The sequence below is a fragment of the Mobula birostris genome, chromosome 4 (genome assembly GCF_030028105.1).
Source record: "Mobula birostris isolate sMobBir1 chromosome 4, sMobBir1.hap1, whole genome shotgun sequence".
Lineage (NCBI taxonomy): Eukaryota > Metazoa > Chordata > Chondrichthyes > Myliobatiformes > Myliobatidae > Mobula > Mobula birostris.
The window spans coordinates 164,386,997-164,402,950 of NC_092373.1; the positions used below are offsets into that span (position 1 = coordinate 164,386,997).

Below are 15,954 nucleotides of genomic sequence, written 5' to 3' on the forward strand. Positions count from 1 at the left end.
TCAGATGGGTCAGACTAGGAGAGCAACAGGCAAAGGAAAGGAACCATTTATGAGAGAAGTAGGGAATAAACAGCAAAAGTGAATGATTAAAAAGTATCTGGGATATTCACAGTTGCCAAATGCTTTGCTGAGAAAATGAAATGATATTTGTTTTACTCTGTGTACAAAAATAGCAAGACACAAAGAGACAGTCAGGTAACAAAACAAATGAGATTAAAGGCAATGCTTTCAAAACCTGTGTAAATGATATAATGTTGTGAGGGAGGGTCACCATCTAAGTTCCTAACTTTCAAAGCTGCATAGGTAAGGATTATGTAACAACCAGGATACTATCGGTGAAGATTAATTTCACTGGAGTTGGAAAGCAGCATGTCCATAAGAACTGGGATTCCCTGTAGCATTACTGTTCCACCATACTACTCCTTTCTGAAACACCCCCGCATGATGCAATCTCAAAGCTGCAGATTAGAATCACTCTCATCACTTCTGGGGGTTGGTGGGTTTCATCTCCTGTTCATCAGTAATAACCTTCCTCCCCTATATCTGAACAGGTACAGACCTGTGGCAGGCAGGGCTTCAGCATGCTGGTGCACATAATGGTCTTGGCACTCCTCATGGATTCCAAATGCATTAACTTTCACTCTGTGAGGATGAGTAGTGTGCACACAGCTGCCCTTCCTGATCCAAGCACTGGATTCCCTCATTCTCATGTTGCATGAAATTTCTAAACTTCAGCATAACACCACATCCCAAGGAAGTCTTCCATTTCTCTCCTGAGGCACAGTTCTCAGGTACACCCACCCAGATGATCCATATTTAAGTAACAAACAACACGCTGGATGAACACCCATCTTTGACGAGAGTTCAGTGAGACCCTTTCTCAATGTTCCCCTTCTGTGATTTCACTTCTGCTGGATGAACATCATTTGTGGGATCATAGGGACTGATCCAGGCTTTCAAAACATCAATAATTCCTTTCTCCCCGTAGACAATGCTCCACCTGCTCAGTTCCTGCAGCAGATTGCTTGTTGCTCCAGACTCCAGCATCTTCAGTACTTTATGTCTCCATCCTCTGTTTATGCCTGAGATTTGCAGACTTCTTGAGGAATCATAGCAAGTGCATTCTCATCCTTATCTGGCATTCCCAGGCTGTCATTTGGATTCATTAGAATAGTGTAAGGGTAGGGTTGATTTTATTTTTTTTTGTATAAATATCTGTCAAATGTTGAGTTTTCTTCTATTTTGATTGAGGTATATTACAGAATGAATGCTGATATAAGATTGAAGATAGGATTTGCTATTTACATCATGGCTACTTCACACTGAAAGCCACTTTATAGCAACAGGAGAGGCCATTATGCTTAATGCTCAATTATTTGTATCAAACTGAAGCAAAATGTATTGCCCAAAGATGTTATACATGCAACATACATTGCATTTCAAAGAAAAGCAAATTTGGCATTCAGAGTTGAGCTCCAATTTCAACAACACAAGCTGAATTCGGTAAAAGAATCCACAACTTCCAAAAACCGTTTCACCAAGGTCCTCCAATTAATTTGAAACTTTTTTTTCACCCGGGGAGTGGTACACTATCAACACTTACAGTACTGTGCAAAAGTCATAAGCGCACACATATATATACCTGTAGCTAGGATGCCTAAAACTTTGCACAGTACTGTATTTGTCATCGTTGAACAGAAAGCAAGTTTTGTAAATCTGGCAAGTGCAATGGATGTTGGGAATGGCGAGGGTTGGAGCACCACAGGTGAGGTGTAGGACAGGTGGCAGAGAAGGATTGCCGGGGCGGGGGATGGCGTGGGTGCAGACACACCCAGCCCTGGGAGAGCAAGCAAGGACATTTGATTCCAAACACTTTGCTTATTGATCATTACAAGTGATGGGTTTCACAAGCATTGTTAGATCTATAATTGTGCAAGATAGTGGGAAGTATTCCAACATGCATCTAACTTGTGGTTTATAGATTATAGAAAAGAACTGAGGTGTCAGGAGATATCACTCCCTGCAGGATATATAGTCTCCATCCTGTCTTGTAACCATAGTATTTACATGGACTATCCAAGTGAGTTTCTGGTCAACAATGACCCACAGGAAATTGATGGTGGAGGACTTGCCGATGGTAATATATTAAATGATATATAGACTCTCTATTGTTGGAGATGGTCAGTGCCTGGCACTTTTGTGGCCTAGATGTTAATTGCCACTTGTCAGCCCTTACTTGAGGGTTGTTTAGAACTTGCTACATGTAGACACAGGCTGCATTATTTGCTGAGGAGTTGAGAATAGAGTTGAGCAGTCATCAGCAAACATTTCTACATCTGACATTGCAGGAGAAGGAAGATAATTGATGAAACAGATCAAGATAGCTGGATCTAGGACACCACCGTGAGGAAGTCCATCGGTGGTGCCCTGGAGTTAGGATACTTGATTTCCACTGACCACACCACCTTCCTTTCTGCAACGTATGACTTCAACTACTGGAGTGTTTTCTCTTTGATGCCCATCGACTTCAGTTTTGCTGGGTATCCTGATGCCAAATATCAAATGCTGTCTTGATGGCAAAGACAGTCACTCATCTTGCCGCTAAGATCCAATTTCAGACTATATGGGGGAGATCTTCAATGGAATTTTTATATCTCTACTTACTTGGGAGATGGACACAAAGTCTATAGTTGTGGGGCAAAGCAGTAGTGAAGTCATGGACTGTGTACAGATCAGAGAGGAGGAAGTGTTTGCTGTCTTGAGGCATGCTATGGTGGATAAATACCCATGCCCTGACAGGGTGTTCCCTGGGACCCTAAGGGAGGCTGGGGCCCTAGCAGAGATATTTAAAATGTCCCTGGCCACAGGTGAAGTGCTGGAGGATTGGAGGATAGCTAATGTTATTCCATTGTTTAATAAAGGTTCAAAAAATAAGACAGGAGATTATAGGCCAGTAATCTGACATCAGTAGTGGGTATTCCAATGGACCAGATATATACAAATTTAGATAGACAAGGATTGATTAGGGATAGTGAACATGGCTTTGTGTGTGGTAGGTTACGTCTAACCAATCTTATGGAGCTGTTCGAGGAAGCTACCTAGAAATTTCATGAAGGCTAGGCAGTGGATGTTGTCTACATGGACTACAGCAAGGTCTTTGATAAGGTCCTGCGTGGGAAGTTGACCAAGAAGTTTCAATCACTTGGCATTCAAGATGAGGTGGTAAATTGAATTAGACATTGGCTTCGCGGGAGAAACTAAAGAGTGATAGTGGTTGCTTCTCTGACTGGAGACCTGTGACTAGTGGTGTACAGCAGGGGTTTGTGCTGGGTCCTTTGTTTGCCATCTAATGTGGTAAACTGGATCAGCAAATTTGTAGGTGACACCAGGTTTGGGAATGTAGTGGACAGGGAAGAAGACTATCAAAGCTTGCAGTGGAATCTGGACAAGCTGGAAAAATAGCAGATGGAATTTAATGCAGATGAGTGTGAGGTGTTGCATTTTGGAAGAACAAACCAGGGTAGGACTTATACAGGGTCACTGAGGAGCGTGGTAGGACAGAGATATCTGGGAATACAGATCCATTCTGTCTTGAACGTGTCATCATAGTTAGAGACGAGGGATGATTGATAAGTACCTGGGATATCTGGGAATACAGATCCATTCTGTCTTGAACGTGTCATCATAGTTAGAGACGAGGGGTGATTGATAAGTACCTGGCCTAAGGTAGAAGGAGTCAATTTTAGAAAACCTAGCACATTTATTTTTCCCACATTTACACACTTAGTCCAGCAGTCATGGAGCATACGGACCCCTTCTTTGTAGAAGTCAGCGTCTTGAACCTCCAGAAGTGGTCCACAGCAGGGGTGATTGATAAGTTCGTGGCCTGTGGTAGAAGGAGATGAGTTATTAACTTCAAACTTTCTGCATTATCACTCAAATAGTTGAACTGCACATGCATGTAACGAGAGTGGTACCTTAGGCCATGAACTTATCAATCACCCCTGCTGTGGACCACTTCTACAGAGAAGGGATCCGTATGTTCCATGACCGCTGGACTAAGTGTGTACATGTAGGAGGGGCTATGTTGAAAAATAAATGTGCTAGGTTTTCTAAAATTGATTCCTTCTACCTTAGGCCACAAACTTATCAGTCACCCCTCGTAGGTTTGTAAAGAAAGCTTTTGGCACATTGGTCTTCATAAATCAAAGTATGAGAACAATACCTGTTTACCCTGTATATCTCAGACTTTAGGTACAACACTGAGTCATGTCATCTGCAGAAACTCTCTGATGATTCAGCAATAATTGGGTGTATAAAGGGAGAATGGAAGATGAATACAGGCCCTGGTGAACGACTTTGCCAAATGGTGCAAGTTGAATTATCTGCAACTCATCATCAGTAAGGCAAAGGAGATGGGGATGGACCTTGGGAAGACTAAGCCTGTATTACTCCCTGTTACTGTTGATGGTGAGGAAGTGGATGTGGTGAGGACCTACAAGTACCTGAGGGTGCACCTGGATGACAGACTTGAGTAGAGCACCAATACAGAGGCTGTGTACAAGAAGGTCCAGAGTCATCTCTACTTCCTGAGGAGACTGAGGTCTTTTGGAGTATACAGGCATTTATTTCACATGTTCTGACAGTCTGTTGTTGCCAGTGTAATCTTATAAGCAGTAGTGTGCTGAGGCAATGGCATCAACACGGGTGATGCCAACAGGCTCAATAAACTGATTAGAAAGTCTGGCTCCGTTATAGGAGTCAAACTGGACACACTGGAGGCTGTGGCAGAACAAAGGACCCTTACAGAAAATCCTGGCAATTCTGGACAATGTTTCCCACCCTCTGCATACCACCTTGGCTGAACAGAGGAGCACTTTTAGTAACAGATTAAGACTATTGTGCCGCTCCAAAGAGCGCTACATGATGTCACTCTTGCCCTCGGCCATTAGGCTCTATAGTGAGTCAACCTATAGCCAGGGAAGTGATGACTGCCTCCTGTTAGACTGTCTGTGGTGACTTTTTTTAATTCTTTCTACTTCTCTTCTAACATTTACAGTATATCTGTGCACTTGTAACGCTACTGTGACACTGTAATTTCCTTTGGGATCAATAAAGTAACTATCTATCTATCAATCTATCTACAGGATTTGGGATGTTATGCTGAAGTTGTATAAGGCGTTGTTGAGGCCTAATTTGGAGTATTGTGTGCAGTTTTGGTTACCCACCTACAGGAAAGATGTCAATAAGATTGGAAGAGTGCAGAGAAAATTTACAAGGATGTTGCTGGGTCTTGAGGACCTGAGGTATAGGGAAAGGTTTGGAATTTATTCACTAAAGCATCAAAAAATGAGAAGAGGTTTGATAGAAGTATACAAAATTATGAGGGGTATAGATAGGGTAAATTCAAGCAAGCTTTTTCCACTGAAGTTCAGGGAGGCTAGACTAGAACTAGACGTCATGAGTTAAGGGTTGAAAGTGAAACATTTAAAGGGCACGTGAGAGGAAATTGCTTCACAGAGGGTGGTGAGAGGGTGGAATGAGCAGCCAGCAGAAGTAGTGGATGTGGGTTTGATTTCAGCATTTAAGAGAAATTTCGATAGGCACATGGATGGGAGGGGTATGGAGGGTTATGGTCTAGGTGTGGATCAATGTGACTCGGCATGGACTAGATGGGCCAAAGGGCTTGCTTCTGTGCTGTAGTCTTCTATGACTCCATGAGAGGTTACACAAACAACTAATTTATTCTCTGGAATTAAGTGATGATTTGATTAAAATTTTCCAAGATATTTAGCTGAACTGATAGAGTAAAGAAACATTTTATATATTTGGCACTGGATTCGTAAGCCTGAAGTAAAAAAAATAATAGATGGGTATCTTTTATGACTGAATTTTGGAATCATTTCTACACTTGATAAGTGTTAGAAGTTTGGAACAGGTGCTGTTGAGGAGTCAGCCTGAGTTTGGTACGTTTTGATCATCAATTGATTGAATAAGTTGGATATAGGAAGGTGACAGACCGGCCAACACCCCATTGAATGACACCAAGGGCTATGAATGGCCTCCTCTTGTTCCAATATTTCTATAATTCACATCTATTGTTGCAGATTGTATTTTTTCTACATTTTTAGTAGACCTGAAGAAGCAAAAGTGATTAAAGTATGGAAGGTTTCCTTTGACCCACTGAGTGCATATGGAACTCTTTGTGTGACCATCTATTATGCCACATACCCCTACTCTTTTCCCATAGCCCCTGAAATTAATTTCTCCCAGATGCTTACCTATTTTCCAGTCACAGAGTCAGAAAGTGCAGTAGAGTGTCTGCATCGGCCATCAAACTCCTACTTACATTAACACCATGCTTCCCTTTTGAAAGTTTTGATTAATCAGTCCGAGATCATTTTCTTCACATCCTACCTGTGCTTTCTACCTACCTGCCCAACATATTGAATTTGTGCCTCAGATCATCAATCACCCACTACCCCGAGCAATCTCCCTGACCTAAACCCATGATCTTGTACCCCTATATCCAAAACAAAAGTGATTCTTCAGGTTGGAAATCCAGAGCAACACAAACAAAATGCTGTAGAAACCTAGCAGGTCAGACTGCATCCATGGAAAGGAACAAGGAGTTGATGTTTCGGGTCGAGACCCTGAGTCCTGACAAAGGATCACGGTCCAGAAGGTCGACTCTGTGTTCACTTCCATAGATGCTGCTTGACCTGACCTGCTGTGTCCCTCCAACATTTTGTGTGTGAACCTCTATCAAATCTCCTATCCAGCTTGTTCGCTCCAAAAACAATCCTGACTACTGTACGTTCTGACATTTGCTTTGAGGCACTTACCTCTTTGCAAATAAATTCTAGAAACTTAATGAAAACGTGATCGCTTTGATTTATTTTGATAAAAATATGCTTAAGTTTCATTTGCCTTTCTTCAGCATCATCTTCATTTCTGAAGATGCAGTTTTATGAAAAGCACCTATTGTCTAATAACTTCTTTGCTCAAATATTGTTAGTATTCGAACTAATTAGTGGTAGCTGAGCCAAAATATCACTTAGACTAATTTATTTGTTTTACTTATTTAGAGAGAGAGCATAACACAGTCCCTTCCAGCCCAGCAAGCCACACCGTACAATAACCCATCTATCTGACCCTAGCCTGATCACAGGACTACTTACAATGACCAATTAACTACTAACTGGTACATCTTTGGATAGTAGAAGACCTGGAGGAAACCCATGTTTATGGAGAGAATCTCCAAACTCCCCACAGACGTCACTGGATTTGAACTCCAAAGCCCGATGCCCCGAGCTGTGACAGTGTGGCGCTAACTGCTAAGCTACCGTGGCACCCATTTCTAAATTTCTAAATTCTTTCATTTCGAAATTTCCCAGCTGGTCAGTGGCTGATAGCCTGGGGCAATAAAATCAGTTTATTCTGGTCTTTTCTACATCAGATGATGCAACAAGTGCATAACACATCAAATTAGATCAGGAATCAAATTAGGGAGCCTCGACCCAGCCCCTCATTAGCTATTTGTCAGTGTGGATGAATCTTATTGGTTGTTCTGTTGAGTATTACAGAAATAATGTATATCTATCTATCTGTCTATCTATTACCATTAGTGTTTGAGTTGCAGTTTCCCAAGTCCTTATGTCATTAAACTGGAGAGGGTGCACAAAGGATTTACAAGAACATTGCTGGACTTGAAGGGATTGAGTAATAAGGAGAGACTGGAAAGGCTGGGACTTTTCCCCTGGAATATAGGAGGTTGAGGGGTGACTTAAAAGAGGTTTATAAAATCATGAGGGGCATGGATAAACTCAGTGGCCTTTTTATTAGGTACACCGGTACACCTACTCAATAATGCAAATATCTAATCAGCCAAACAGATGGTAACAATAAAAGCAGGCAGACATGGTCAAGAGGTTCACTTGTTCTTCAGACCAACCATCAGAACATGGAAGAAATGTGATCTACGTGACTCTGGCCATGGAATAATTGCTTGTTCTAGATGGAGTGATTTGAGAACCTCAGAAACTGCTGATCTCCTGGGATTTTCATGCACAACAATCTCTAGAATTCACAGAAAATGGTACAAAAAAACAATACAAATCCACTGAGCGGCAGTTCTATGGGTGAAAACACCTTGTTAATGAGAAAGATCGGAGGAGAATGGCCAGACTAGTACCAGCTGACAGGAAAGCGACAATAACTCAAATAACACGTTACAAAGGTGTTACGCTAAACAGCATCTCTGCAGGCACAACATGTTGAACCCTGAAGTGGATGGGCTACAGCAGCAGAAAATAACAAACATGCACTCAGTAGCCACTTTATTAGGTACTGGAGTGTAAGGTGATAACAGTCTTTCCCCAGGGTCAGGGATTCTAAAGCTAGTGCAGAAGTCTCGAGTGGGAGAGGAAAGATTTAAAAGAGATCAGAAGGACAACTTTTTCACACAGAGGGTAGTGTGAGTGGGTATATGGAACAATCTGCCAGGGGAAGTGGTAGAGGCAGGTACAATTACAATATTTTAAAGATATTTGTTACATGGAGAAAAGGGATTAGGTGGATATGAGCCAAACACAGACAAATGGGACTAGCTCAGGCAACTTGGTCAGCTTAACTTTATGACCTTATGAATCCCGATAAAGGATTTCAGCACAAAGTGTTGACTTTTTATTCCTCTCCATAGATGCTGCCTGACCTGCTAAGTTTCTCCTGCATTTTGAATGTGTTGCCCTGTGATCTTCTGACTCCTTATGGTGTAGAAAGACATTATTCAGTCCATCAAATCTGTGCCAGCTCACAGAGTAAAGCCATTCCCTTACTAATTTTCATTCCAATCTCTACAATCCTATCTCATTTGTACTTGGGGTAATTTATGGTAGAATCGTCGGACCTCAGGACGAAAGGTCCCGAGTTCGAATCCACCCGGCTCCCCTGCACGCTTTCCATCCGTGCTGGGTTACGAGCTGGTGATCTCTTTGGAAACTCACCGGGCAGAAGGCAATGGCAAACCACTGCTGTAACTTGCCTCGTACGCGAATCCCCACTACGTCAGAGAGGCGTGGAGGGAAATTGTCTGCTGACTGGAGAAATTCCGGATGCGATGTACCTTTCCTTTCCTTTTCATAGAGTCATACAGTAGAGAAGCAGGTCCTTTAGCCAAAATGGTCCATTGTAACAAGATCCCAATCTAAGCTAATATCATTTACCTGCAATTAACCGCATGTCCAATTAACCTACAAGTCTATATGCCCTTGGCAGTTTAGGTGAAAATGGAGAACCTGGGGTGACAAGGTGATTGTGCCAACTTTTACAGAGTTGAGAATGGGCCATTGGTGCTGGCAGACAGAATTTCACTAAATGCCCAAGAACCTGGGCCAAAGAGCCGGTTTCCATGCTGTACAACTATAACTTTGTGATTCTTCGTACCATCTGTTTCTCTTCCTCAATGAGTTCTGGATGTCAGAAGACAAGGAGAGGAGACTGGCCATCTTGGCAAAATGAAGATGGAAAGCCATTCCTCAAGTGTATTTGTCTACCTCCCTGACGTTGGCAAGGAGCAGCTTTGGCAGTGATGTGGAAATAGGTCAGCCAGCTGACCAGTCTCAAAACATGCTCAGTATGTTGCCAGTAGGATTAACGAGCTAGCATGTTAAATTTCATAACCTCAGGAAAGAAAGACTTACTTGTTGAACATAAAATAATGTAAAAAGAAGTGAGTCTTTAGGATGTTGTGCAATATTCTTGAGTATGATAGCACTTTAGATTATTGAGAATAAACTAATCCAAAGAAGAGTGTTATTTACAAGAGGAACAGTTTGCTCACAATGGGAACATTATCCCATTGAAACTAGTAAGGGGGTTGTGAATAGGAGACTTGCTCTTGTGTGGATCATGTTGTGTCTCAGCCAATTAATCAGTAAGAGAACACAAACAGAAACACCCTTGAATCATCAGTCACCTTTTTGCCAAAGCCTCAGTTCAGAATCTGATATTTTTGCTGCAAACCTCTTTCAATGCTGAGTACAATGATACATATGTAAAAATTGTCCAAGGGAACTCTTATATTGTCAAGGGAATATTATTGAATAAGACTGGTGAGGTGGGCAGAACAATATTCCCAATATTGCAAACTTCCAGAATTTGAGATTTTTACAAATTTAATATGTGCATATTTTATTATATTTTATACTTTTTATTTGTAAATCATGTTGTTCATTATTATGCTTGTCTTTAGGAGCTGTGATCTCTTTTTCCAAATTTCAGTTCCACTAAAATTATAATTAACTGAACTTGGAATTAAAATTCAATTAGTCTCAGTTTCAATTGTCTTGAAAGTGCTAAATTATTGCAAGCATATAATTAGTTCACTAATACTCTTAAGAGAAAGAAATCTGCTATTCTTATTTGATCTGATCTACATAGATTTCGGAACTAAGAATGTGGTTGACTCACAACTTCTTCATTTCAGGAACAATTAGGGATAGACAATATATCCCAGTGATATCCACTTCCCATACATGAATAAGTATACATCTTTTTTATGTGCCAGGAAAACTTGCCTTTATTTAAAAGATAGACAAGGATCTCAGTTTAACAGTCTACACAGAGCATGAGAACTAGGAGCAGAATAAACATCCCTACATGCCTTCAGTAAGATCAAAGACTCAACTCATTTTCATGTTCGATCCTCAATGCCCTGGCTTTCCCCGTAATCCAGAAAATACTTAACGACTCAGCCCATCCTACCTCATGAAGTAGAGAAGTCCAAAGAGTCATATATCTCTGACAGAAGAAACTCCTTCTCTTTAATCTTGAAAGACCAATTTCTTGTCCTGAGGCCGTACTTCCCAGTACTAGGTTAATCACCATAGGAAATATTTCTCAGAATATATCCTATCAAGCTGCTGGGGATCTTATTTTCAATAATATTACTGTCCATTCTCCTAAACTCATGTAGTATGGCCATCTGCTTGTTCATCCCTTATATAATAACTCCTTCATACCTGGCATCAATTAAGTGGATTTCTTTGTATTGCCTCCAAGGCAAGTATATCCTTCCTTAACTAAGGAGACTAAAACTATACACAATATATCAGGCATGATCTCAGCTAATTCCTGTACATTTATAACAAAACTTATTCACTTTTGTAGTCCATTTGCTATCATCCTATTTACCTTCTCCATTACTTGTCGTGCCTGCCAACCTTCTGTGTGATGCAAACTTCTCTCAGAACAGCAGCATTCAACAGTCTCACATCACTTCAATATTACATTTATTTCCCTCTCTTCCTGCATCAAATTTCTCCACACTTTAATCCAGATAACTTGGTTTTCTTCACTCACTTAACCTGTTTATATTTACTTACTTGGACCCTTAGCTTCCACTGAAGCAGAGGCCATCGATGACCTCCCATCTCCATCGTCCTCTGAAGTCAATGGTATGGTTGGAGTTCAGCAAAGCTTCTGCAATCCATTGCATTCACTGTACAGGGGATTGGCCTATACAGCCTCACCAGAGCCCTGTTGGCCAGCCTTACCCAGTTCCATCTCTCACAACAGGACGTAGGGTTGAACTTTGAGAGGCTAACCTGTTTGTATCCCTTAGCAACCCTTTTACTAAGAATTTAGAAAGAGTGTTATGTGTTCCAAATCAGGATTACATCAAGTAGATTATATTTGCAATCATTTCTGAATAAAATTGCAGCAATTCCAAATGAAATAAACATGTCAGGCTAGGTTCCAAATGATTACATCCAGCTGAAGATCATGCAGTGACATCAGGCGTTATGCTATTCCTATTTCATCCCTTGCTCCCAAGAACATGAAAATGCCTGTTCATTGAACAGTCAAAAGCAAACAAATGCATGACCTTCTATTGTATTTAGTCAAGAATCCTTTCTGGGATTACTCTGTGGACGCTGAAACACCTTATAAAGTAGATCCCAAACTCACTGGAGACAAGTCATTCACATTCTCAAGTGCTCAGTCTGAATTCAAACTAACAAATGCCTTTAGAAGGATGTGATTAATTAAAACAAGAAGTATTTTTTAGCACCATGATCGGTTCTGAGGGTTGAAGGTGCAGAAGTGCACCATTGTAAAGACCTTCTCCTCCCCTAGTGTCTGTCTGCTATTGTGATTGTACCTTTAAGAACTGATCTTTTCCAAGTACACGGCAAAAGCTCAGTTATAGTATCACTGCACCTACTGATTGTGATTGCTCAGTCAACAAAAGTGCGCAGGTCCTGAGAGCTAGGGGTTGAAATACGAATTGACTGGGTAAATATTGAATGCAATATTGAAGCTTATAAAGTTATGAGAGGCATAGATAGGATAGATGGCCAGAATCTTTTTATCCTAGAGTAGAAGTATTGAATACTAGAAGGCTTTAAATAGAGAGGAGGAAAGCTTAAAGGGGTTGTACCTGGCAAGGTTTTCTCACCCAGAGAGTGGTGGTACCGACAATGTGCTGACAGGGTTGTTAGTGGAAGCAGATATGATAGTGGCATTTAAGGTGCTTTTAGATAGGCACACAGATAAGCAAACAATGGAGGTATATGTGCAGCAAAAGGGATTAGTTGAAATTGGTACCATGCTTGGCACAGACATCATGGGCCCAAGGGGCTGTTTTTGTGTTGTACTCTTCTGTGTTCTATAACAACATGGATCATAACTTGAATTCAATTTCATGTAATGCCAATTTTAGATCAAGTAATACTCTTTCTAAATTCTGAGTAAAAGATTTGCTAGGAGTGTAAACCAATTAAGTGAATGGACAAACAGAGTCATATAGATTATAAAGTAGCAAATTCTTATGTAAGGAGAGTGGGAAAGCAATGTATTATTTAAGTGGAGTGAGGCTGTTGAACACTGCTGTTTGAGATGGAAGCTATGTTAACATCATTGCACACTTGCTTTCAGGATATTTTGCAATTATTTTGTAGAACCTGTGTTGTATGCAGTGCTGTTATGATGTACCAAATCTAATTTCTACTTACTTGTGTCCTAATCACAACTTACTTTTTCAATTTTCTTTTCATTTTCAGCAACTTTATACAATAGCCATCTGAGTATAATAGCACCTCCTGCACTGTGATGTTAGTCTGGAATACATGCTCAAGTCTTGTACATAAAGCACGAAGTCATAACCTTTTAACTCAGGGGCAGAAGTAGTACAGTAGACCCAAGATCCACACTGCTGACTATAAATAGATAGCATTACTCCCGACAGCATTGTAACTATACAGACCCAAACTTAATTAAAAGATAGCGTGGATTTTGCTGTGGATCTCCAGGGGATTCTCTGTGTAGCCTCTTTATAAAGAATCACAGATACATGGCAGTGATTATAAAATGATAATCTAATCATTGTGCTATGAGAAGTGAGTAATAAATTCATTTATGATTTCTCTTTTAATCCTTCAATCAGATTGTAATATTATAGTCATTACTCATGTTTTATACTATATGCTAGCTGATCTCTGATGTAATTGCTTTGGGGCAGCCTGGGATTTGGAACATGGTAACTAAAACAGAAAAAAATTTTATCAGGCTTCCCTTTAAAATCGTCCTTTTAAAAGAGACTGCAGATGTTGGAATCAGGAGCAAAAAGCAAACTGCCAGAGGAACTTGGTGAGTCAGTCAGCATTTGTGGAGGCAATGGATGCATTCCTGACACAAGGTGTCAACATGAAATGTCAGACAGCTCCTTGCCTCTACAGATGCTGCTTGACCTTTTGCGGTATTACAGCTAAAATTAAAAATATTTTTCCAGATTTCTTTAAAAAATAAATATATACACTATTTTAAAAATGCAGTATGAAAAATGAATTTATTATATGTCTAGCTTAATGATGTATGCAAATTATTGTGTGCTATTTAGATATTGAATTAAATACAGGGGGTAATTGGACCAGAACTGGTGTGATTATGGATCTGTTTTGAAATTATACCTATGTCTTTAATTTATACATTTTATAAATATGTTTCCTTGTATTTATTATGAAATTTACCTGTACATGTCAAAATGCACACTGACAGATGCTCTGGTATTAGTTTGGTCTGAGGGACCTAACTGGTCACTAAACGGCTACATTCTGACAGAGATAACAATTCCAAAATATTTCTTCATTGGTTGCAAACTGCTCTGGAATGTGATCCTGAGGCCATGGAAGGACTTATCTCAATGCAAACAATAAAAAAGTCAATATAATATAATACAAAATGCACAAATGATGCATTTCACTGTATGTTTCAATATGCATGTGATAAATATATTTCAATCTTGAAATCCTTCCTTTTTAAACTTATAAATTGTAATTACACCCTTCCAGCAGTAATGGCACTGCAGAGCAGTCATTGATAGGTAAGATTGCAGCACGCTGACATAAGAAATTATCATATTAAAGTTGACTGGGAAAACAATGAGTTACTAACATTTTTATTTATTGTAATAGCTAGATTTATGAATGTAATATATACTCATTGCAAAAAGACATTTAAGCTTTTCCAACTCAGCATGCAGAAATGTCACTGTAGTTTACATAGTTACAATGTTACCTTGGGAGTTTTACACTGGTCTGCTATGACCCTTCCAATTAGTGTGCTATTGTGTTAATTATCCTCCTGTTCTCTCCACCGTCTCATACCCAACAGTAAATAGTGAAGCAAAATCTGTGATGGTTACTGTGGAGCAAGGGGACATGACATTGTGAATGAGATAAGAAGAGGATATCTGTGTGAAAATGATTTCAGACAAAGCTATCTTTCACAAGCGTTCAATAACGCGAGGGATTTTACTGAGTGCAGCCACTTTTTACAACCAACAGTGCATCAAAACCTGATACTCTCCCCTTCAGGGCAAGGTGCTGAGTGGATTTTCAACAATCTTTGGTCCCACCCACTATCACCATGCTCTCATATTCCCCACCCCCTCCACAGAACCATCTACAGCATTTGTTTCACTTATTGTTACTATTGTTAATCAAATCTTAATTGCATACACTGTGATTTTATGTTCTGTCCTTCAGAAACAAGCATGCAGTAGCGATAAGGAATGTGTACCAAGTGGTTACTGTCACCACTCTCACCACCAAGGCTACCCAACTTGCCTCTCCTGCAGACGAAGGAAGAAGCGATGCCACAGAGACTCCATGTGTTGCCCTGGGAATTACTGCAGTAATGGTGTGTGCACTTTGATATCACTGCTTTATCAGTCATGCTACAGGAAGCCCCCAGGTTACAACAGGGCTCCTTTACTGAGAACTGCTCCCAAACTGAGCCATTCGTATGTTGGAAACAAATAGAATGACTGCGACAGGAGAGTCAGCAGGTGTCAGAAGCGTGGCCGCCAGCCGGTTCCTAAGGCTCGGTGGCTGCTTGGCTCTCCAAACTCTGCTTGGGGCAACCTGATTGTTGCAGCTCTGTGATGGGTGGGGAGAGAAGGTGCTCCGCCCTGGCAGAAGATGCACACAGCCCCAGTGCAGCTGGCACTGGTTTCCCAGATGCTTGTTCGCATGTATGGGGTGCCCACAAGTCAAGCATTTATAATTTCAGGAGCACCTGTATTAGATAAATAATGACACAGAAAGGGGCCATTAACTGCTCAAAGGCATGGAGTGGGGACGCAGAAGTGTAAAACAGGTGGTCTGACCTTTCAGTGCTGCATTGCTGGATGTCCTGCACTGAAGGAGTGCTGCATTGTTGCAGGTGCAGCACTGTTATAGCTGCTGTACTAAGGCAAACACTGCACTAATGGAGGTGCTGTACTGAGAGTGTACTGCATTGGTGCAGGTTCTGAACAGAGGCAGCACTGTAGTTTGAGGGGATGGATTATTGGAGCTGCTGTAGTTCCAACCAATTGAACTTGAAAGTTTGCATAGAACAATTTGTCTGGCTAACAATTGTCTCTAAACCAATATCACTGAAGCAGAATTC

General features: G+C 40.7%; 1 protein-coding gene across 1 annotated transcript in view; it reads left to right on the forward strand.

The window, feature by feature from the left end:
• Positions 1-15,954, forward strand: part of dkk2 (dickkopf WNT signaling pathway inhibitor 2) — a 42,309-nt gene that overhangs the window by 13,522 nt on the left and 12,833 nt on the right. The window contains exon 4 of the mRNA XM_072257000.1: positions 15,048-15,201. Within this exon, the coding sequence (XP_072113101.1) occupies positions 15,048-15,201 (154 nt within the window). The remainder of the gene's footprint in view (positions 1-15,047; positions 15,202-15,954) is intronic.